We start from the raw sequence: 26,212 nt of genomic DNA, 5'->3' as shown, positions 1-26,212 counted from the left end.
TTTTTGACTTCAAAGAAAGCAGGTTCTTCACTTTGCTTTACATATTCTGCCAGGGCATGTTCTTCTTCTTTGACTGCTTGTTTGACTTGTAAGAGTCCTCTGACACCTGATCTTCTAGGCAGATATAACCGGTCAACATCACTGCGAGGGTGCAGTGAATGATGAATGGTCATGAGTTTTCTTGTTTTTCTGTCCAAATTGTCCAGTTCCACTTGTGTCCAGTTTATAATGCCAGCAGTATATCTTATGACAGGTATGGCCCAGGTGTTTATGGCCTTGATGATGTTGCCTCCATTGAGCTTGCTTTTGAGAATTTTTCTGACTCTTTGTGTGTATTCTTTGCTGACCACAGTTTTCACATGTTCATGCTTGATGTTGTCCAGCTGTAATATGCCCAGATATTTATAGGCCTCTGGCTGGTGACACTTTATTGTTTGGCCATTAGGCATATTTATGCCCTCACTTTCAATGATTTTTCCCTTCTTCAATGCCACTGTCGAACATTTGTCCAATAATAATAATAATAATAATTATTATTATTATTATTATTATTACATATGTTGTGGAATGCACAACTTCAGGCATTCTTGGATGACACTTCTTCAATGCTACTGTTAAACATTTGTATTATTATTATTATTATTATTATTATTATTATTATTATTATTATTATTATTATTAGATGTTTGCAAGGCCAAAGGGAGAGAGATTTATCAGGGTGCTGCTCCTGTCAGCCAGTGAAGGGTGATACTCTATTTTTCCTGGCTATGAGAGCCCTTCATAAACTGCTGACCATGTTTATTTCAAGTAAAAAAGTCTGAGGGCCCTTCCAGACAGGCCCTATATCTTGGGATCTGATCCCAAGTTTTCTGTTTATCCCAGATTATCTGGCAGTGCGGACTTATATAATCCAGTTTAAAGCAGAAAACCTGGGATCAAATCCTGGGATATAGGGCCTGTTGGGAAGGACCCTGAGTCTTGTTTTCATCTAAGTTTTCTGCTACATCATGACTTATTCAAGACAGGTGGAGATCATGTAACCTAGAGCTAGGCAAAGAGATTCCTGGTAGTAAAAAAAATTAACCAACATTAATCTTTCCAACATTAGGTAGAGTAAAGGTTTTCCCCTGACATAAAGTCTAGTCATGCCTGACTCTGAGGGTCGTTGCTCATCTCCATCCTGGTCTGATATTGGCCAGCCCTTTGCTGGTGATGAGAGCTGCACAAGCTCTACAGGGGTAACTGTTGCACAAGTGGCTGCATTTCTTAATCCATCACACCTTGATCCATAGCTTCCTTGATTTTCTCTGCAATTTACATGCACAAGCACTATATCAGCTACATGAACAGCTGCACACTGTCAGAATCCTCGATAAGGATGACGTAGCACAACAATTTTGCAGGTAGTGATTTATGCTGTGCCACCTTGATGCAAGATTTCATTCTTTATGTTTAAGAGTTCTGGAATCTAATGCAGGGGGGCAGGAAAGTAACACAGTGCCTCCTAACAATTTATCTAAAGATGTTCTATCTTTGGCAATAATTTAGAAATGAACAGCACTAAGCTGGCAAGAGACTAGCTACAAGAATGTCTCTCATTAACTGTTGCATTGTGAGCTATTACATATGAAGTGGGACATAAAGTCAACTAGTACAGAAATGAGTGCTTAAAGCTTGTGGAAATTAAGTGGGCTCTGAAAAGTAATGAGGTGTCAAGATTAATTGGTGACCAGTAGAATGTGCTTTTTGGAGGCTATCAATTAGGAGAAAACCAAACAATTATATATCTGTATGCACAAACCACAAACAATGGCAACTATTATTGTTACAGCAGGGCAATGTAGCCTTAATGACATCGTGTTTGTCACTTCCAGGAAATGCTGTTTTGTATTAACAAGGTTCCATGTAAAACATATATGCATTGCAAATTGCACTACTTCAGATACATGGCAGGTCTAATTATGCACATTACACAAGACACCGAAGCCACTGAAACATGGTATGACTTCTCCATTTCCACAGAAAGTTTCTATAAACATCATTGGTGATGATAGGGAATATGTGGTCCTTCTGGAAACTGGACCACAGCTTCCATCAGTATCCACCACTGTTTATGTCAGCTGGAACTCATGAGAATTGGAACCCAATAATATCTGAAAGACTACAGCTCCCCACCACTCTTCTATGGTTTAGGAGCTCCAACTACTGAAGTCAAGTAGCTGAGTAAGCAGTAAAGCTGCCTAACTGACAGCTTTAAAATAAGTATCTGCAGAGTCAGCATTGTGTTGTGGTTTGATTGTTGGACTACATCTTTGGAGACCAGGACTTGAATTCTTGCACAGTCATGGAAACCCTTTGGGTGATCCTGGGTAAGTCACATACACTCCCCTCAGAAAATCCTGTAATAGGGTCATTTTTGGGTTCCCATGAGTTGTAAATGACTTGAAAGTAAACAACAACAGCAAATAAATATCTGAGAGCAAGTTGGGTCTTCTATGGAAACTAACACACAAATATATAACTAAAGCATCTGGTTTCATACTTCACAAACACGCACATCAAAAATCACCATTAAGAAGAACTGAGCTGATCAGGACTTTTTCCCCTCTACTGCCTTCCTCCTCCTCTTCCACGCTCACATAATACAAAATGTGGATGTTGAAGTATCTCTGCCAACATGTGTCAATGATCCCATAGGGCACAGGGTAGTACAATACTTGTGCAAGAGACACTACCTGTCTTATCAACACACCTCAAACTCACTATTTAGTTGTTGCGGTCATACATCCCTCCTCCCTCCACATGACCATTCTGTTTTAAAATGCATCAGTAGGCTGCATCAATGGAAGTATACTTTTTAGATTGGCTGAAGTAGAAGTACCACTCTATTCTAATCTAGAATCCTGCATCCAGTTCTGGACACAACAATTCAAGGAGGAAACTGAGAAGCTGAAACATGTCCAGAGAAAGGCAACCAAAATGGCCAAAGGTATGGAAGCCAAGCCCTGTATGGAGTGGCTTGGGGAGCTAGGTGTGTTTAGATTAGAGGTGAGAAGGGAACATGACAGCCATCTTTAAATATTTGAGAGGACATCATAATGAGGAGGAATTTATTTTCTCCTTCTCTAGAAACAAGGACAACAGATTCAAACTGTTGTGGGAAAAGAGATTCCACCTAAACATAAGAAAAAACTTCCTGGGATATGCTGCCCTAGATATGGTGGAAGCTCCTTCTCTGGAAGCTTTTAAACAGAGGATAGATGGCCATCTGTCAGGAGTGCTTTGATTATGTGTTCTTGCATGGCAGAGTGTTGGACTGAATAGCCCTTGTTTTTTTTTCCAATTCTATGATTATATAATTCTGCTTTGTCGTAATAGGGCAAATAATGTGGTGAGTGTCATTCTGAAGGTTAGGAAAGCATCTGGTGATGTTCCCAATGACATCATCCACTGAGGTCCTGCAGTCCACTGGAGGTCTCAGCTCATGATCTAATCATGTTGTGATTGGCTACTATGGGGATGCAGCCAGCAGTCACAAAATTGATATCAAAGCTGAAAAGGGAATCGGGAGGAGTTCGCTTTTGAATTGGAGAGTGAAAGAGAAGACCAACCTCCTATATGACCAGCAACAGACGTGTGCTGGCTTAAGCTAGGCTTACTCCTCTGTATGTCACTAACAAGATGCCAGCTTGAGAACAAAACAGCCACCAGGAATTTCAACACCTGTGGGGCAATGGATCTGCTCCATTCAATCAATACTGATCCAAAATCAGACATTGTGCAATTCAAATACAGCATGGTTACTAATTGTATGAATAACATCATAGAAGGGTTCTTGAAAGCCATCTAATTCAACCTTCATGATAAGGCACGTCATGGGACATCCACTTTGCTAGAATCTAAATTAAATTAAGCAACAAAGATATGAGAGGGTTCTTTCCCTGCCCCCTCAGAAAGCACCCACATATCCCTCGATTTACTCTACAACTAAAGCCCCTTAAGAATAAACATGTCAAATGTGTGAGAGACCATAGGGATCATGCTAATAAACTGGCCAGAGAATAAAGATCTCCTCAATTTTCTGTCCAAGTGTATATGGTGGCCGGGGGGGGGGGGGGGGGGGGAATTCAAAAATGTTACTTGAATCAGAGTTCTATGGCGTAAGAAACAGCATTTTTAATGCTCTTATGTTGCTATAAAGTCTTTTTGGTCCACTGCCAAATATACTTCCTATTATTTCACATTTATCATATGTTTTTGTTCTAGCTTCCCATGTCCATTCCAGCTTCAAGGACAGACATTTTTCTTTACAACTTCCTGCCAAGAAGCCCTGGTCTGCATCATGTTGTTGCCTCAGGGGTGGCTATCACATCTCCAAAGTAATTCAGGTACCGTTCTCTTTCATCTTTATAAAGCTGCATTGAAAATGGTAATTTCATTTGGGATCTACATTGAAGTAGTGGAAGCAAAGGACAACAGTGAAACAAGCATACAAAACCCCAAATGGCCAAATGTGGATGAAAGTGGCATTGAAGGCAGTTGTGTTTGAAAAACCTCAAATAAGAAAACCATATGTCATTATTAGTAACCTGGAAAGAGGATTCCTGTGATGATTTCTTATACTTTAACAATGGAGTAATTAAATATTCTTTCTCATTTTAGGTTTTTTTCTGGTTTGTGTGAACAGGAGAGCTACAAGACAGGCTAAATCAGGAAAGAAGAGCTTGGATAAGTTAGAATTTTTAGATCGCACCTCCAAAAACACATAACCAGCACGGACATTGAGTCTATAGACTGAAAGAGTCTGGAAACTGTAGCGCAAAACGTCACCTACTCTTTATAGTCATGAAGAAGTCTAGAAGTTTAAGTAAGAAACCAATCCCAAAAATCTAAGTCAACTTATCCATGGGTCAATGTGAGAACTGTACCTAAACTCTTATCATAAAGGAAACATCCCCTTCTCTGAGTAGAGTGGGGAAAGGCAAGAGCTTATCCCATCTTGGGAGAATCTAAAGGAAACTCCGACTCCGTCTATTATTTCTGCTGCTTCTGGCCTTTGGAGTACCTGAGAGAAGGGAAATGATAGTGATAGTAGTGGCCAGTGAGGCTGACTCTCTGAGGCAACATTGGTTCTTTTCCTTCTCTGTGAAATGAATTCAGCTTATCTGTGAGTCAAATCAAAGTTCGTAATTTTGACCTCCAAACCTGAATCCCCATTCAGACACGGAAAACTGCTGGGAGATCCTAGGCAAATCATGCACTCTCAGCCTCAGGGAAAGGCAAACCTCCTCTGAGCAAACCTTATGAAGAACATTCTACAATAGGGTTTCCTTAGGATCAACATTTAAAAAACAACTTGAAGGAATCAAGAGCACTTTCTCAGCACCTATCCTTGTCAGACCATTAACAATTAAGACCATCAAAATACTCTGTACCTAATTTTTCAGCTCTTATACCACATCAACCTAGAAAGACCTGGGGTTGGTTTTTTTAACCAAATAAAGGATTTTATTGGGAAAGGCAACAAGATCAAGTATATCAGCAAAACATACATTGCAACAGAAATTGACTTTTCTGCTTTGGCTCAGCATTACATTAATATGCTAAGCTGTCCCTAATCCTTCACAACTAAGCTAAAGAGTAGCCCCAGATATTTATGCCACATATGATCGATAGCAGTACCCTCCTGGGTGGTGCCACAAGGTGGCCATGGTGGTTGTGGGTGTGCCTCAGAGCCATCTGGCTGCCCTTGTGCAGCTGAAGGACAAGCTTTGCAGAAGGAGGCACTTTATACACACAACCACCACCCCCCACCCCACACACAAAAGGACTTAATTGCATCCTTGGGTATGTGCAAGCAGAAGTCACCACGACAGTTCTGAACATTTTCCCCCAACAAACAAGTGTTCAATTAAGCATACTGGATAAACATGCCTGAGGGAGTTGTCCTGTGAACACAAAGTTATTAGAAGAATTGGTAAAGCTGAGATAGCAGTCCTAGTTGACACATATTCTTGCTCTGGTAACAAGACCTGACCTGACATTACATCATGATTGTCATGAAATTTCTGACATCTGTGAAAGTGCTGTCAACATAGCTGTCTCTATCTGCTCTTGGGGGATTCAGAGTTATTGCTTTCAGACTGTAGAGGGGCCCATCAAGAGAAGCTATGCTGGACTCTTCTCTGTTATCCTTCCACCAGCAGGCCTTTGCCATCTAAACTGGTTTGCTGTAAGAGGGTCTCTTAATCCTGGCAAATACAGTCATCCCTCTCTGACCATGGATTCAACCATCCATGGACTGAAACTACCGTGTTTCCCCGAAAATAAGACCTCCCCAAAGAATAAGACCTAGCAGGGGTTTGGGGGGATTGCCAAATATAAGGCCTCCCCTGAAAGTAAGACCTAGCAACTAAGGCTGCAGCAGAGTTCCATTGGGAAGCATGGCTGCAGGGCAGAAGCAGCACTCATTCATACACCGGAGGGAAGGAGGGAAAGTGCTTGCTTTCTGTGCCTCCCTCCCTCCCTGCCTGCCTTGCCTTGCCTGTCCCCCAGCCGAGGCTTGAAAAACCTTCCGTGGCTGCTGCTGCGCTGCCGTTTCTTCCTTCCTTCCGTCTCCCTCCTGGCCATGCTGCCTTCTTCCCAGAGGCTTCTGATTGGCTCCTGGAGCCAGGGCAAGGGAGGGTGGGAGGGAGGGAAGGAAGAGGGCTTTCGTCCTGCTGCTTTTGCTCCTTAAAGGTACAGGACGCATTGGATTCTCCTCTCATCTTCCTATCCTATGCCATGAAACTGATTATTTTATACTATTATTCTATTGCCATATTATTATCATCATATTCTGTTACTATTATTATATCCCATTATTATATTATCCTATTAATATATTTGAAATCATTATATTATGTTTTTCTATTATTATTATTATATCATTATATTATTATTATATTATTATTCTATTATATTTTCATATTATTATATTATTATACTGTTATTTTTATATTCCATTTTATATTACCCTATTAATATATTTTATATCATTATATTCTATACTATTATTCTATTATATTATCATATTATTATTTTATTATTATAAGCATATTCTGTTGTTATTATTATATTCCATTTTATATTATCCTATTAATATATTTTATATCTTTCTATTCCATTCTATTATTCTATTATATTATCCTATATTATTATGCTATTCTCTTATTATATCCCATTATTATATTATCCTATTAATACCATATTATTATCATTTTCTGTTATTATTATATCCTATATTATATTATCTCATTAATATATTGTATATCATTATATTATTATTATATTATCATATTATTATTATAGTATATTATATTATTCATCATTCATGACTACATTGAAACTAGAATAGAGAGAAATCAGCGTGGAAACCTTGTGAAACCTAAATTGCAAGAGGTACCATAGATTGTTGTACATGTAAATAATGGTAGTAACAAGAAATTCTTGATAGGATTCATAGTTTGTCTGGTTATGCTGGTTTGTGATGACAACTACTTTACAGTATATAATAAATGTTCATTTTGTTGTTCAACAATAAATGTGAGCTCTTCTTCATGGAAAAATAAGACATCCCCTGAAAATAAGACCTAGTGCATCTTTGGGAGCAAAAATTAATATAAGACCCTGTCTTATTTTCGGGGAAACAGGGTATTTCCCCACCCGCACTAAAAAAATTCAAAAAGCAAGCATTGATTTTGCCATTTTATACAAGAAAAAACAATTTCACTACACCATTGTACATAAAGGGACTTGAGCATCCACAGATTTTAGTATCCATGGGGTATCCTGGAACAAAATCCCAGTGGATACTAATGACCTAGTCTTGTTCCAGTTTAAAAGGATTTTTAATGTTTGTACGTGTGATTTTCACTTTTTCCTTTTTCATGTGATTTTATTACAGTGAGACACTTTTAATGTAACTTCGGAGAAAAGTGGTATAGAAAGCTGATAAATATTTCAGATACATAAGTTGCCTGCCAGTTGTCATCTGGCACCTGCTACAGCTCTCATTTCTCAGCCCAACCAACCTTCCTGGGCTATTTCAGGAAAAACTGTGGAGAAAGTAGCTTGTTGTAGGAAGGGCAGAGTAAAACTGTAATCAATAAATGAAACAAAGAACCTCACATTCAAGAACAAATACCAATTTTCACAAACAGTTCTGTGATAAGGGAACTAAGAATACCTTCATTTTTTTTCCCCAAAGGTTTGGTTGCTGTGAGTTTTCTGGGCTGTACAGGTTTCAAATATAGAAGTCTCAAAGTAAAACAAACTCATTATCCCATATGAAATTATGCTAATATACATCTTAACATAATAGGCATTTCTCTAGATTCCAGTGGGTTTTGTACCCACAATTTTGGAATATCATGGAGAAGCATGCACCATTTGTATGCTGCTCTCTTTCACAACAGGCTTTTAGGAGTTAGCTCCCCTCCACTTCACTGCTTTGTTTTTCTGGGATGTTTTGTTGTTTTACATTTATTTTTTGTCATTTTAACAGCATCAGGCATTTTGTTTTTGTTTGATTAGTTTTGTATGGATCTATGGCAGTGTCATCTGAAGAGCACTATAGATTTGCAAGCAAACAAACATTCAAAAGCAATGTGTTATAATTGATTGTCAATACTGAGGGTAATATTGCCACCCTTCCCACCAGCCCCCTCTATTGTAAGCCCTGTATCTGGAAATCCATTTATATATTTGATCCTTGGGAATGTTCATAAACATGTCATAGCATCTACACAACTGAATGAATGGTTAGGGGAAAAATCATTTAAACTCAAATGATGGCAGAGCTTTTTTATTCCTGTGGAGATTTCAAAATCTTGAGCCTACATTCTCTAAGGACTTATTTTCAAGGACAGTGCTAGTGGTCAATTTTATTTCATTTTTAGTTGGGAAACATAAACGCACTGGCATATTACACAACTATGGTAGTGAATTGTTGTGATGTACAATGGAAGGTATGTGTGTAATGAGGCACCTTGTGCATTGGTTCATGTTGTGTGCAACAGCCACTCTGTTGGCTTTGCTAACAGAATGGTCCCCATAGTGACATCCAAAAAAAAAAAAAAAGGTAGCCGCCACTATTTTTCTCCCAATTTATATGCTCCCTGCATTAATGTGATATCTATCTCCTTTCAATTAAGTGCCCTAAAATATTATCCAGAGCTGTCTTTGACTCTTATAGCAATAATTCAAGTACCTCATTTATTTGGTAGGCATAGCATTGCCCCTGGTCTCCAAAAGCTAACACTTTGTTTTCCTTTCTAAGATTAAAAGAAAGCAAGGAAGATAGCTTATCCTATCTGAGAGACATTTCATCAAGAAGGTAAGTACTTCAAGACAGAGTAACATCCAAGGGGAGGGGGGCTTGGAGGAGGGATTGCCAAAGCACATTGCCTTCCGTCAACTTAACACTCAGTCACACACACACCCCACTTGCCAGTAAAAGAATCAAAGCTGAACTTCAAAGCTGCTGTAGCTGCATGAAAGAAGAAACTACTCCTTGTCTCTCTCAAACACAGGCTTTGGCTACTGAACTGGAAGGAAGCCAAAGACCGAGGTCTTATTATACACTTTCCTTCTTGCTGAGGATTAGTGATGCACCTGACCACTGGAAGAAGTAATGATGAGTACGTTTCTCTCTGAACTACAACACCTGGAGGGAAAAGAAAGTGAGCTAATTGGAAAAGGGCAGAGCAGGGCACTGCCATGGATTTATACCACGTAAGTGAGGATTGTAAGAAGCTTACCACCTTTGGGAACTCTCTATGGAGTGGCACTGGGCACAGCAATGCCATTTCCAGAATTGTTCCTTCCATGTGGGCCTGCTCCATTACAGCAGACAGGAATGTGCACTATAAGTCCTCAGAAGTTACTGGTATCCACAACCTGCTAAATGTTTCAGTATCTGAGGTACGATTATCATTTTTACACCTGATATTTCAGGGGGTGTAGTATTTAGCACTTACTACACTCACAACAGTGAGGTGTGAAATATTTGATGGCTGAAAATGATTTTCCCACAATCTATTAACCTATATTTTATGCCCAATGACATCTGCATCTGGCATTCTATACCCAACATGGAACTTGGGCTGTAATGGCAAGTGAAGCCACCAGTGAGAAGGATGTCCTAATTATCGCAAGAAGCAGAGCTGGCCCTGCCATTGGACAGACTGAGGCAACTGCTTCAGGCAGCAAGTATGGCAGGGCATCCTCTTTGACATGCTTCTCTGTTGCCCATTGCACAGCCCTGTATTTCTTAAACTGTCCTCAAGTGTACTGCGGAGTGCTCTATTACCAGTATTACAGTAAAAGTCAATGTGTGGTCTAATCAGCTGCCCCATGTAGAACATAGGGGCGGGCCCCATCCTGTTCTTCACCCCAGGAAGATCCCATCAGGAAGACTTGCCTCTGAACAGGTATGTATTGGGCTCTGCTGCAGTTTTTGTAATCATGCACACTAGCTGGTATCCTGTTAGTAACATATGCCAACATGAGTTAAACCTATGCCTAGATGTGTCTGTTTTTGTTTGCTGCAGAGACTGATATTCCCTTCCGCCCTCTGCAGTAAACAGATGGATATCTACATTGCCCCTGGCTACAGCAACATAGCTAGATGTTTCTGTGACATTCTTCTTCTAACATAATTGACTGTGGGGAGTGGTTCCAGCAGTTGTAACGTAAGTCAGAGAGGTGGTAAATGACTCAGTGTTATTTAGGGCACATCTAAACTGACCAAGTGCTACAGAATGAGAGCGGTAGAAGAGGAAGCAACTTCATCAAGCAGCTCATTACACATAAAGCGCAGGAACCAGGTTGAGGCCTGGGTGGTGCTTACATGCTCCAACATGGTTTCAGGGTCTGCAGCATCCACAGCTTCCCAGTTTTCATGGGTTTTCGAAAGTTTTGCTGTTTGGGGTTTATTTTCAATGTTCCCATCTTAATGCACATGTGCAGATCACCAGAACACCCATTGCTTAATCAAGTTGACCATGCAATGTGGTTTACATCTACAGCACTGATGCGCATTCTGGACCCTAGTTGAGAGTTTCCCTCAATTTTGCTTATCCTGGTTTAAGACCTCTAATTCACATTCCTGAGTGCATTTATGCTGAGAATTATTTTTAAAATCATGTTTTCGAAATGCCTTCAATCCACATTAAGTGGCCAGTATAGCTGTGCATCTAGTTCCTCAAGCAGAACTACTACTGAGGCATGTAGGATTACAGCCTATGTTTGTTTTTTGAGAACGTATGTGAATTGCATGCATAACACCTCATGTTCATCTGACTTTCAGAGGGATAGAACATATTAATCCTATGCAATTAGCTATTTACAGTCAGATGATCATTTACACATTTCTCTTGGAATGGAACAGCTGTATGTCTAGGAATTATTTCAAGAAATACAACTCCCACCAAAAGTGTTTTATCAATTATTTAAAAACCTGCAAAACCAATTTAGCTAGAGAATATAGAGAGATATTAACAAACATATCATAGATAAGGTTGGCTGTAGAATATCATATCCACAAAAGTTCTTGCCAGCCTGCTGTACTTCGAACTATAAGAAATGTAGCTGACTTAAAATCCACTGGCATGAAACAAACCAAAATCTTGGTAAATACAGTTCCATTAATTTCAATGAGCCCCAACTAACTTTCTCAGGATTGGAGACCTTGGCTTAAATATAATTGTCAGGTCTCCTGAATTAAAGGAATTTACAGAAGTACTGTCTTGCCATTGATGTAATAAGCCTATTGTAGTTGGGATTAATACATTTAGGGCACTGTCTGCATCAGCCCTGAATAAACAAATGAAATGTATTGTCTAAATATAAAAATACATTAAGGAATGGGATGATGATGAGAATGAGGAATGAAGGAGTTTCTTATGACTGAAAGGCCGTGCTGTTAATTACTGTGGATATTAACCTTCTTCCATAACAATGCCCAACTTAAAATAAATGTTATTTCCATTGTTAACAATTGCACAGTCATCAGAAATTAATCATCCGCATTTTCAAGAGCAAGATCAAGTTGAAATCAAATTAAAACTCAACATTTAAAATGTACAGACAATCCATCATATAAAGTAATTTGTTAAAAACCCATACTGCATTTCTCGTAATTATTTTAAACCCAGTTTTCTTCTTCATAGTACGTTATTGATAGCATTTCTAATTCTGATCCTTTTCTAGAGATTGCAAGAAAGTTTTTCAAGGATACCCACACTGTCCAGAGCTCATTCGTGATTCAATGTATAGGGTAATGTCTATTGAATTGCACCAGTTCGTATTTTTGGTTGAAAACCAGAAGCCTTTAATTTTGGAAAAATCCAACACATTGGAAAAACTTATATCAATGAGGTTGCATGTGAAGAGAATTGTTGCATCTCCCCTCTGTGCCCTTTGTCCTCCCCCCCTCCATTTGCACTAAATAATCTAAAAATCTTGGTTGCCAAATGGGAAGACTAATGAAGAAATAAGCAAGAAACACAGCTATGTTTCTGCATATATAAGATGAATAGTGCCCTATCTCATAATTTCACCTGCCCTCTTGACTCCATTATATAATGCTCAAAAAATGGCCAAACCCAATGCATGGAGAAACTGGCCCAAGCACTAGCTGGGTTCTGTTAAACCAGTGGTTCTCAACTTGTGGGTCCCTAGATGTTTTGGCCTTCAATTCCCAGAAATCCTAACAGCTGGTAAAGTGCCTGGGTTTTTTTTTTTGGGGGGGGGGGGGTGGAGTTGTAAGCCAAAACACCTGAGGACCCACAGGTTGAGAACCACTGTGTTAAACTCTGCACAACAAAAGTGGACAGCCTTTAGTTCTTCTGATGTTTAAGACCATATCTCCTACAATCACCTACCAAGGCCCATGCTCGTTGCAGCTGATGGAATTTGTAGACCAAAACATCAGGGAAAACAACTTTTCTCCACCCCTGCAGAACTAAGCTTTGCACAGTTTATTTCTTGAGTTCAGAAAAAGAGGACCTTCAATCATTTTTTTCCAACCTACTGGTACTGACCTGTCCATCGGGAAATGCATCTCTTCCCCTTTCCGGAAGTCTGTGCTATTTTCCAGCCTGGCTAGTACATCCATCCTCTTCACCATCATCTCCAGGATATCACTCATTTTCCTCAGCACCCCTCTGGACTCCAGAGCTCCCATCACTGTAGTCACACACATAAAAAGAGATTTGAAAGGAAATGGAGTAGAATGGCATTCTGCACTGCAGCATCATTCATAAAGAACAGAAATGAAGATAGAAGTTGCAGACTGGAAAGATGAGCATTAATAACTCCTAAAAGGACTGCCATGAGATGGGAGAGTATGGGAAAGCCATTCAAAAATGGCTGAAAACCTTCAAAACTGACCTATATCAGTCTATAGCAGATTGTTCTTGGGATTCTGCAATCTGAATTATTACTTGTTTACAGTGTCCTAGAAGGCCCCCTGAGACAATAAACAAACAAACACCAATTAAAACAATATTGGGAGAAATGTTTGTTTAAAATACATGAAAATGTTTTTTTTTAAAAAAAAACAAAAAAAAAACAAAAATGGCCTAAAAACAGTTTAGAGTCAGTTTTAAAACAGCAATAACAAACACTGAAACAATGCTTTAACTCATTGCACAACCACGTTTTTATTGTTTATTCTTATGTCAGATTTTATCAATTTATTGTGCTATTTATGGAACTTGTTTATTTTTTTAATGATTATTGTGTTAGTTGTGAACTTTAATGGTTTGTTTTTAATTGTCTGTTTACTGTTGTTTTATTTCCAAATTTGTTTTGTCTTTGTAAGCCACCCTGAGTCTCCTCGGGAAGAGGGCAGGTTAGAAATAAAGCTATTATTATTATTATTATTTTATTGTATGACACAGCAAACAAGATAGACATGCTGGATTTCATATCACAAAATCACAAGTCAAACACTTCCCAAGTGTCTAGGACCTGTATGATGTATTTTCGGATGATGCGCGCAGATCCCAGTAGGGTGGCCTTTTGCAGTTGACAGATTGTAATTTTGTCAATGTCTATTGTTTCCAAATGCCAGTTGAGATCTTTTGGCACGGGACCCAGTGTGCCAATCACCACCGGGACCACCTGCACTGGTTTCTGCTGAGTTTTTCCTGTTGTTTTTTGTCAATGCGACTGTCACCTGGGATTGCAACATCAATGATCCAAACCTTTTCCTTTTCCACAACTGTGATGTCTGGTGTGTTGTGTTCCAGAACTTTGTCAGTCTGGATTCGGAAGTCCCACAGTATCTTTGCATGCTCATTTTCCAATACTTTTGCAGGTTTGTGATCCCACCAGTTCTTTACTGCTGGCAGATGGTACTTGAGGCATACGTTCCAATGGATCATTTGGGCCACATAGTTGTGCCTCTGTTTGTAGTCTATCTGTGCGATTTTTTTACAGCAGCTGAGGATATGATCAATAGTTTCATCGGTTTCCTTGCACAGTCTGCATTTTGGGTCATCAGCTGATTTTTCGATCTTGGCCTTAATTGCCTTTGTTCTGATGGCTTGCTCCTGGGCTGCAAGGATCAGGCCTTCTGTCTCCTTCTTCAGTGTCCCATTTGTGAGCCAGAGCCAGGTCTTCTCCTTATCAGCTCCCCCCCCCCCAAGCAGGTGTCACCTTGACGTGGTGGTGGGGGGGCTTAACCACTCCAATGATGACTGAGTGCTGTGCTGGCGGTAGTGTAACTACCGGCAGGGTCCAACCAAGCCAGAGAGGCCTCAGCTGAGGAGTGGAACCAAGTGCACCTAACCCATTAGTATTATGGGGAATCAAACCAAAACGAAGTCTATACTGGCTCGGTTGTCGTCCAGGATAAAAAGGACCACGGTGGACACTGCTGATTCTTGACATCCATTGACAAGTGGGTTACGGAATCAAAATACAAATGAACAGCCACAGAAGCAGCAAAAATATACAATGCCAGAAAACTGCATTATTATTATTATTATTATTATTATTATTATTATTATTATTAATGCAAAACAGCACTGTGGGCTGCCTGCTGGAAGCTTGACGTACTTCTTTGAATCAAGGGTTCCATAAAATTCCTTACTTTGTTGCAGCTTCACCTCAAAGTAAACCATCTTTAATTTATTAAATATACAGTATCTTAATGTTACCATTGCTATAAAGGAACAACTCTAGTTTTAGGGCTGAAACCAAATCCTCCTTTCACTCTACCGTGAGCACTGGATTGGGAACACCAACTTTGGAGCCTCTTGTTTTGAACAGCAAGTGAGAAATACAACAATCCAATAAGATGTAAGAAGGCCTTGCACTTTTAAAAATTATGTGCAATGCTTAGCTCATATGTCACCTGACTTCTCATGTGTTGGCAAAAGGATACATCAGAACTTACAAGTTATTTTTTTTAGAAAATCACATTGAGAGTCCACCACCAGACTGACTGGCAGCAGTGGATGATGTATATAAGCTCCCAAGCATTTGACAGGATGTAATTTGCAGGTTTTTAAAAATCCAAATTTTAGACACTGAATTTATAATTGTGATTCATCATTTTTCTAGGAAATCGCATTTTATATTATATGCACAATGTCCCTGTTTTGCTTGTAGCTAATTTTGTTTCAATTGATTTAAGATGTCAAAAAAGTATCCTAATTTTTTTTAAAAAAATAATAACAGCCAGGTGGTATGGATTCCGATATCAACATTTGAATTTCAAATTGATAAAACCAAGCCAGAAATCACAAGTTGGAAAATCTGGTGTTAAAGGTGCCATAGCATATTTTCCAGAAGATCATCACCACACGGTTCCTTCTTTCCCCACTTATTTCTACCTCTTCTAAAATTTCTACGCTTTTGCCAGGTGATCTGAGGCAAAGACCACCCCCTTGTTCCACTGATTGCTTTATGTGACCTCTATTTGCTAATGCCCAAAAGACCTTTCTGTGAAGGCAAAAACTTGGTCTGATTGCATAAGACTTGCGTATACTTGTGTATATGTGTGGTTTTAGCCAAATCACTCATTTAACTTTTCTTTTTCATTCCACCCCTGCTGGCTCCTTTAAAGCACATTTTCATTTTCAAAGCAGCAGGAAGTTAGAGGACAAGTGAAGCACTCAGGGGCTTGGAGAAAACACAGTTATGCAATGCATTTTCTTTTTTCTTTTTAAAGTGCAAACAACAGATCAGGGACCAGGAACTGAATTTCAGAACATGTCCTCATCCCAGGATTAAAGACAAGGATTCGATTTAACAGTTTAATTCAATAGCTGATTCTAAGTGTTCACAGAATCCATTCATTTTTACTTCTAACATGGATTACAAACTTTCTTCTTGTGAAGAAAGTGAAGCAAAAAGTTATTAAATTACACTTGCTGCCTACATGGAGTTGGCTAACCTAGCAAAGAATTATGAAGTCATTTAGCTAAACCTTCAATATTTTAAGTAATTTAAAAATGTCACTCTGCAGACTGAATCTTCACTTATTAAGGACAGCAATGTTGTTTACAATGTTTACTTTTTCCTGCACTGGTGAGTGGGAGTTAGTTGGGTAAGAATCTCTGGTTTTGGTCAGATTGCCAATTTCCTAATTAGCTCTATTGCTGTGACTTTTACAACAATCAGACATATAGAAATAACCACTGGTAAGTCTGCTGCTAAAGACAGTTTTTTCCTACACACAGAATGAATGCAAAAGACTAAAAGGTGGGTTTGAATTAGGACAAGGACAATGTTGGAAGTTGCAGTCCGATAATTTCTAGGGCTTCATTATTTCCACCCATTAATTAGGATCAGATCTATTAATTAAATGGGCTGATCTGCATCATAATGATCCATTTAACTGCCAATCAATCTACCATTCTTTTGTGTGGGTAATCTGTCTCTCTGAGCGGGGAAATGGGAAGCAATCTCACTTGCAACTTTCTTTTGTATGGCAGCTCCATCCTGCTTCAAATTTCTAATGATTTAAAACAATTGTTCCAAGCTCAGTCAAGCATAAGGGTCAGGATTAATCAGACCAAAGGCCTATCTAGTTCAACTAGAGCTGTCAAGCTGAATATTGGACAAAGCCTCCACGTGTGTACACACACACACACACACATGATATATGCACACATAGTTCCCGGAACAGATTTTCTACCACTCTCCCTCACTGGTAAATTAATGAACAGTTGTGCTATAAGAGATGCAGCAACTAAAAAATGGGTTCACAGAGGAAATGTTACATAGTTCCAGCTGGTAGAACTTTACAGTACATCTTCCTGCTCTGGGATCTGTTAACTATTATAATACAATGGTTTTTACAAGCCAGACAATGGAGTGAGTGAAAGAGATTTATTCAAGCTTATACTTGTCTCCTTACTCATCTTTATTTCTTCTTACCTACACACCTTAAAATTCTTTGCAAAAGGTTCTCCTGGGTAATGCGAACTGTTGGCTCTCATATTCCCACCCCTGTCTCCAGATTTTGGACCAGCATTTCAACGAGCCAAACCTTATCCCCAAGGTACCAAACCTTATCCCCAAATACATTCAGCACCTTGAATAGTTCTTTTGAAGTTTAGTTACAGTCCTAAGTACATCCACCTTTCCAGTGACATGGAAACCATCACTTGCTATAGCTGGTGGAGCCATCCGTCCTCCAGCTGGGAACCTTGAGAACAGCCATTAAGTCACCTAAGCGTGTATCTATATGTGGTCCTATCTTAGGCCCTCTAGAGCTGATGAGAGGCTGACTTATGTAAATTACCATTCACCACTCAGATGCCGCAGGGGTACTTTTGTGTTTGTCCTTGGTTCGTCTGTACCCTCCTTGCCTTAGCTGAACCTGCCTGCTGTAACCCAATTCTCAGTTGCAAAATAAAAATAAATAGGTTAAATTCTAGCAAGGAAACAAAATAATATGAAAAACCATGCTGGATAAGACAGGAGGCAATTTAGTTCAGTTCTTGTGGGTTATTCTGTTCCCACAATAACCAACCAGATACCCCAAGGAAAGCAGGGCTGGTGAGCAAAAATTCTTTCCTGTTCTTATATGCTTCCTCCAACAGGACAAGGTAGGAAACACCCACGAAGGCCCCAGTGGACATCTAGCTTATTGGGACAAACAACTAAAGTAGCTCTAAACACACACTGGAGGGAGAAGTGGAAGCCTGAAAGATGGACATGCTGTACAATCACTTAACTAAATGACACAATGTCTAGATTACAGGCCACTCAAATCTTATCCCTTATAATTCAGCCTTCCCAAAGAATCCACCCTTCAGACATAAGAGCTGAACCTTTAATTTACCTCTCTGAATGTGTAAACAAATCAGAAGTGGAAGTAAATTCTCTGGATAGTTTTTCACATAAATAGCCCTCAGGTCTCCTGAGAACTTGGGCAGACCTTAATTTTTATTTTGATCTTGCCTTAAGCCATTCCAAACATTCAGGGATAAGGGAATTGTACTGCATGTAGCATGATTCAATATTAAATACAATGCAGTTCAGTGATTTTTTTACAGTCTAAACAGTTTGCTGGGGGGGGGGGGGGGAGCAGAAGTTAGGCCAGAAAAGGGAGAGGTTATTGGAAATACCAACTACATAAATAACTTATGGATTTTTAAATATATATATATATACATATATATATATTCCCTATACTCCAGCTCTCTGACTGGTAAGAACTGGAGATTGAAATATTTTTCACGTGCACACACACACGCACACACACTGGACTCATTGATATGTCCAGTTTGATTTCCTGGATTCCTGGGTCTTTCCTAGATCTTGTTTCAGGCCTAATATGGCACAAGAACAACTTTGGTGAAGAACCTATGGTGGGAGCTGGATGGGGAGAGCATTTTCCTGTTGGGTCCTCTGGATCTCTAAGCAACTTTCAATATTATTGACCTTGATATCTTTTTGGGATATCTAGTTCACAGTGTCTTCAGAGGGTGATGCTGGGAGATTCCTTGGAGGCTTTTAAACAGAGGCTGGATGACCGTCTGTGAGGGTACTTTGTGCTTTGGCAGGCGGTTGTACTAGATGGCCCATGTGGTCTCTTCCAATTATATGATTCGATTATTCCTGTTAAACTCCTTGGCCACTGTCCTCTGGAATTGCTCAGGATCCTGTGTTGCTCCCTATGTTATTAAACATTAAACCTCTCAGAGATGTTTTCTAGGGTTTTGAGATGAAATGTTCACCAAGATGCTGATAATACCCAGCTCTAGTACTCTGTTCTGTGTTAAACCAATGCCTGGTAGCCATAATATACAGTATGAGTATGAATAACTTAGTTTAATTCATACAAGACAAGGGTGTTCCTGGTCAGCTGAAAGACCTATCTGGGAATAGGATTCAGCTTGCATCACATGAGGTTACACTCCTGAAAACAAGGGTTTGCCTTTTGGGGTTTTTTTTTCTAGAGTCAGCCTTTAGCCTCAATGCCCAGTAGTGACCAGGAATACATTTGCATCGTTAAAGTTAATGCACAAACTGTACATGTTCCTGACCACAACACATGGCCACAACACATGCCATGATTGTTAATTAAAGGAAACATACAACTTTCTTGTTGTAAAAGTACCCAGAAGACATCTATAAAGCCCTATATAGGAACAAGGGAGAAGGCCTTCTTGGTGGCTGCTTCCAGTCTTTGAAATTCGCTCTTCCAGGAGGCCATAGTCCTGTCCTTGTCTCCTTTTGTTGGCAATTGGGAAAAAATCTTGTACCATCAGGCATTTGGAAACTGAATAAGGTGGGCTTATAATTATGTTTTCCTTTTTAAGGTTCACACAGACTTTAATCATTTTCATGTTTTAATGTTTTAACTGTACAAAAATTTAATTAACTCTTATATTTATACTTTTATCAAAGTCTACAGGCAGTCCCCTAATTACAAACATCTGACTTAAAAACAACTCATAGTTAAGAACGGGGGATGAGATAACAGAAAGTGAGAGAAATCTACCCATAGGAAGAGTAATTCACTCCTGGAAGAGTTATTGTGGGGAAAAGGTATCTCTGCTGAAGCTTTATCACCAATCCTTTTTTCCACAACAAGCCAAATTTTTCAAAATATAATTATTTTTCAAAATCCAAAGTGAGGTGAAATCTTCTGAACAGGGCCCAGACAGGAAAGCAAACACAACAGCAATGTTAACCTTTCCCTATATTTGGCTGGAGCTGCACTTAAAAATGCACCTATTCTGACTTACATACAAATTCAACTTAAGAACAAATCTACAGAACCTATCGTAACTTGAGGACTGCCTGTATGTTGTTTTAAATATGTTGTTATCCCCCTTGAATCCCATTATTGAGAGAACATGGTCTATAAAAAATAAATAAAATCATAATCATCTCATGAGTCTTAGATCTCTTCTCCCTTTTTCCAGAAGAGACATCCATTCATATATATATACACATACATTACATTACACTACAACTCACAAAATCAACTGGTCGATTCTGGGAGCTCCAGAAAGACCTGCTCTCACCTAAAGAAACCTGATTCTTATATTTAAAAGCTCAGAACTGCCCAGAAGGGTTAGTTAGGGCCTCATCAAACAAACAAAATTGCCTATCTTACACTACTTTCACCCCTCTTCAGACACAGAGACGGCCAGCTCCCATCCCACAATGTTATTCTACTTCCAACAGGCTTCATGCCTGAAGAGAGGTGAAATCGGTGTTGGATGCAGTTGTGGCAACACGGGAGGCTTCCCATGTTGCATAAGGAACAATTGGGGGAATCATGGATCCCATTGGATGGGATAAGTGGCAAGGTGGGCGATGCAGGGCATGGGGTGATGGGTTACCCTCAGACCCTGCCAGATTCACCACAATTCATGACAAATCCAGTAGTTAATGTGATGAGTTTCTTAGTATCATTATTTGGTCAATACAAAGAAATATGTGGTTAGTCATTGCAAGATTTGGTATTTTCTTGGAAGAGGTTAATATAGAAGCCCTCTGGGTCTTGGATAGATAACAGCACCCCCCTGGTTCTACATAAGGGCAACGGTATCTCTTTGCTCTTTTGTACTAATGATCCAAACACAGCAGAATCGCTGAAGCAATTGCTGAATGGAGAGTCAACAAATAGGGATCTACAATAGGATTCAAGCCATAAAGCCAAGGGTTAGGACATGGAAGAGGGCCTTCCCTGCTGCGGTACCTGCTTGTGGAAGGCCCTCCCCTTGGAGGATTGGATTGGAACAACATGGCTTTCTTTTCCATCGCCAAGCCAAAATACGGCTTCTTATTAAAGCCTTCAGGGACTAATTTACTTCAAAGTGTATATGTACAAGGTTTTAAATGGCGGTTATTTTTAAAGTGGCACTAAGGGTTGCTATGTTTAATATGCTTTTATCTAGTTCAAGTCATTTATGTTTTAGTCTGGAAGTGTTTTAAATTGTTCATGTTGTACGTCACCCTGAGATCACCTTGAGTGATAAAGAGCAGGATTGATGTGTTAAATAAAGAAATAAACACGTGATTCCATGCATATTTCTTGCAGTGACTCTCAGCCCATTAAAATTATGGGAGTCATTTAAGATTTATGGAGTCAATTAGAAAATGTTATGGGTAGCAAAATCAACCCACTGGGTATGTTCCAGGCCACAATTCTACTAAACCACTGCATTCTGTTCTTTTAAATAGTCCATTTCTAAGCTATCTGAGGTCACAGGGATTCTGACATTGTACCAAGCAAACTGCATATCTGTGCGTTTGTTATCTTCAGTATAGCCCTTGCAAAGAATATGAACAGTGAAGCTGCCCTATATTTAAGCTAGGTTGTTGATCTATGTGGCTGAAGCTACTGCTAACTTTGGCTGAAAACAGCAGCAAGTCTTTTTAGAGATGGACTAAATCTAGGCTCTTCTGTCTGCTTGTGAGACCTCTCATTCCACTCCATTCCACCTCATAAGAGAAAATCCCTACAAGGTCAGCTGCCTACAGCTCAATGGTGAGCAAATCCTTATAAATCTATTCTAGATGAGAGTGCTGATAAGATTCAGGTCAATGCCCCAACACAATGCTCATAGTTGTTTTCCTTAGCATAGCTAATATGAGTGTATCATTTTCTTTGGAAAGAATTTGTCCCACTTTTTATCATTGTAGTTATTGTTGTTCACCTTAATGGCATGCTGTGGAATCAAGGAAGCAATATCTTTTTGCCTTGTATTTGTCCAAATGCATTTGTCACATGATTATCTTCCAACACATCTTTTTCACCTCAAGTATCCTTTTGAAACATAATCCTCCAAAGATGGATTAAGTGTAATAGTGTGCAACAAGTTCCAGAACCTCTCACATCCAACAATGTCACACACTGTGGAGAAGACCCTTTGAGCCTTGCATTTTTGAGCATATGTGAAGTTCAAAAAAGCCACTTCCATGGCATTCCCCAGGCTAAATGTGCTTTAGGATATAGAATCATAGAGTCCTAGAGTTGGAAGAGGCCTCATGGACAAACCCCTGCCGAGAAGCAGGAAATTGCATTCAAAGCACCTCCGACAGATGGCCACCCAGCTTCTGTTTAAAAGCCTCCAAAGAAGGAGCCTCCACCACACTCCAGGGCAGAGAGTTCCAGTGCCAAACAGTCCTCACAGTGAGGAAGTTCTTCCCAATGTTCAGATGGAATCTCCATTCCTGTAGTTTGAAGCCATTGTTCCACCTCCTAGTCTCCAGGGCAGAAGAAAACAAGCTTGTTCCCTCCTACCTCTGACTTCCCCTCACATATTTATACATGGCCCTCATCATGTGTCCTCTCAGCCTTCTCTTCTGCAGGTTAAACATGGCCAGTTCTTTAAGCTGCTTCTCATAGGGCTTGTTCTCCAGACCCTTGATCATTTTAGTTGCCCTCCTCTGGACACATTCCAGCTTGTCGACATCTCCCTTCAATTGCGATGCCCAGAATTGGACACAGTATTCCTAGTGTGGTCTGACCAAGGCAGAATAAAGAGGTAGCATGATTTCCCTTGTTCTAGACACTAGACTCCTATTTATTTGACAAAGGGCAGGGGCCCATTACACTATCCAGCTAAAGCACTATGACTCCACTTTACGTGGTTGCAATGTGTAGAATTCTGGAAAGCTGAGGAGGAGGCTTTTAAAATCTTCAGCCAGGGAGCTCCTCTGGTGCTCTGAATAACCCACACTCCCAAAGATTCCCCATAAAATTTAAAGGGGAATATAGCACTATATTTGTGTAGTGTGAATGGGCCCAGGTTACAAAACACCCCTAACACACAACCGTCAAGTTACAGGTCACGCATTGCCCCATCTCTGATGGTATATATGAAGAGATCAGCTAATCACTAGTGAATATCACTGAGCATGCATTTGTTCAAAATGCATTTTATCCCACATTGATGTATGATTACACTGGTCAATACACATTGCCACAAATGTTAGCCTTGTTTCTGGGTATATTTGACTGGGTGTTGATTCCACAAAAAAATGGTACACGTTTTCCCCTATCAGTTCTAGTTTTTGAAATAGAAAACATATACCATCTACCAGTCTTCACCTGCTCATCCATAGAAAATCATGATAACTATATCTAAAAAACTAAAACTGATGCTGTCTATCCAATGCAATTTTCTGTATCAGCACCCCAAATAACCCCAGGAACAGGCCTAAAAACCAAGACACCACAATTCTTTTCGTTGGGCTATGTTATAATTTCCTTTTTCCAATATTATTGAACATTGTAATGCATATTTCTGAATATATTTCTTCTTGAATATATTTCTTTCTATACTTTGAAAAGCACATTTTAATTATTTTGTATTAAAATATTGCATGACACCCAATATCCACTGTTTTTTATCCACACCTAACAAAAAATATCCTAAGCATTTTCTGGATCCACCAGCATAACTCTATGGTATTCTTGGGACAGAAGTTCTTCATTTCAATAGGATTTGCTGTGATTTTATGTATCAAGTCCAGGAACAAATCCTCTGCAAATATGGAAGCCATACTATATACATTTTGATTTTTTTTAAAGCCTCAAGAACTGCATTAAAAATTGAGAGAAGTGTAAATCCTAAGGAAAAAGTTGTGAACTGTGCATCACCCTGGCAGGTAATAATAATCTTATTTTTATAACCCACCTCCATCTCTCTGAGGAGACTCGAGGCGGCTTACATGGGGAGCCAAGCCCGAAACAAATATATAAGGTATAAAGGTACAGATCAAGCCAGTCAGGATGAGAATGTATAAGACAAATTCCTGAAGCATCTTTATCCTTCCTAAAACGGCTTCAATGTGGAAGATTTCTCATGATTTTTTTTCTCTACAACACTAAGTAAAATATACAAAAAAGATAGTTTCTTTTTCTGGAAAAGATAAACAACCTCCGACCAGTCCTTGGGGACTTGTATGGAGAGCAAGGCATTGCATCTATGCAGGCTTTAACATATGGTCTTTCCATTATATACAAAAAAAATCCATTACAAATAGATCCTCCTCAAGGGATTCTAATAACTTGCAGCTCTCAACATTGCAAACATCTGCCCTGGGCAATGTCGTTGTTCATGCATCTTTTGTAAAATCATGCAGTAACTTCCAGTTCCAGCTTCCCTCTAGCTGACATGGCAGTGATGTATAATGTGCAAAAGGCACACACTATTAAATTCTCCGGCTTCCAGACAGAACTTTTGGATGCTATATAAACCATAACTGCTTCAGATGATAGGTGAATGAAAACAATAGGGCTACAAAGTTTTGTAAAAAACATCCATCTTAAATAATAAAAAAAGCACACCAGGTCCATTCTTGTGTATATATAAGTGGAACAAGACAGTTGTTGCACTCCAAGGCAGCGTGAGCACTGGAAACCAAACAGGGACCAATAATCATATAATATCTTTATTAAAACAATTATAAATTCAGGAAAGAATAAGTGGATAAGGTGAGTGAGCAATATTCCTTTATGATATGGTATGAATCAGTCCAAAGAGTTGAAGAGAAATTTCCAGTATTATTGTCCAAAGTCCAGAAACCGAAACACGCTCAAAACTGTTTGAAAGTTCTTGAGTGGGGAAAAACAAGGAAGCAAGAGTGAATAACAAGGTCCAAAGAGCAAGGTCCAAAGAACAAGGTCCAAAGCCACTAAGTAGTCTTTGTCATCAAGGCAGGAACGAGACGGAGTTAAAACCAATCTTGATTCAGGAACAAGGCAAGGAAGTGAATTTACCAAGTTCAATCGGGAGACGTGGCTTGGCTTGGCTGCCAGGAACAGGAGGCTTGGCTTGGAGAAATCAGGGAACTGGAGTCGGTGAAGTGTCCTCAAGGATTCGCTACGTTGACACCGCGAATTGTTCACAGTGTAAGACACTTTTATGGAACTTAGATCTAATCACAGTGAAGGGAAGCCAACTCCCCAAAGATTCCCAAGGGAATCTCCTATCCAGTATCCCCTCTAGATGCCAATCTTTTATTCCTTCGAAGTTCCTGTTTCTGTGATCTCTGGCGATGCAAAAACTCCCTTCTATTAAAGGATACATTCCCTGGGGAACTCGGGACATCTGGTTCTACCACAGGAGTAATGTTTTCAGTATCTCCCCCAATTAAGGAAGCATCGGAGCTATCCACAGCTGGGGTCTGTAACTGAAAGGAGCTCATAGAAGAACTAGGTAAAAGGTCAGAATAAGCTTCATCCTGGTCAAAGTTCATTTCTGAATCAGGTTCAGAACCCAAAGGCGGCTGAGGTATAACAACAGTTCTCTTTCTGTTCCCTCCTTGTGTCCAAGGTGCACAGGTGGATTTCAAAGGAGAATTGGTGGACAGTTCACAGAGATAACAGGGCTTTAAAATGGTTAATTATCAGAGCAATGAGTTACTTGTTAGGCATCAATCTTCCTGAGTAGCACTTTAGTCTTCCATGTTATGTAGTCTTGTTGAGTAACAGCAGTGACAGCTAGTAGATTCCATATCACTGGGTTGAGGAAGCCAGACTGGATTTTAATATGAACTTTGTGCACTGCACCCTATTCCCAAAGTAAGTTCCGTACGTTCAGATTCCTGAATAGGTCCTTTGAGGTCTGGAGTGGATTTGCCACCCTACTATCATGGGATATACAAGCCATGACAGAATAAGGAGTAATGGAAGGGTTAGATAACACTGGGTCAGGACAGTCAAAATCAAATTCCTTCA

At 39.6% G+C, this 26,212-nt stretch overlaps 1 protein-coding gene across 1 annotated transcript in view; it reads right to left on the bottom strand.

Moving 5' to 3' along the window:
- Positions 1–26,212, bottom strand: part of mgat5b (alpha-1,6-mannosylglycoprotein 6-beta-N-acetylglucosaminyltransferase B) — a 243,480-nt gene that overhangs the window by 139,445 nt on the left and 77,823 nt on the right. The window contains exon 3 of the mRNA XM_062970644.1: positions 13,086–13,230. Coding sequence (XP_062826714.1) covers positions 13,086–13,230 — 145 coding nt within the window. The remainder of the gene's footprint in view (positions 1–13,085; positions 13,231–26,212) is intronic.

Source organism: Anolis carolinensis, chromosome 2, assembly GCF_035594765.1.
Source record: "Anolis carolinensis isolate JA03-04 chromosome 2, rAnoCar3.1.pri, whole genome shotgun sequence".
NCBI lineage: Eukaryota > Metazoa > Chordata > Lepidosauria > Squamata > Dactyloidae > Anolis > Anolis carolinensis.
The sequence above is the reverse complement of the archived record's forward strand: the minus strand, read 5'-3'. Positions and strand labels throughout refer to the sequence as shown.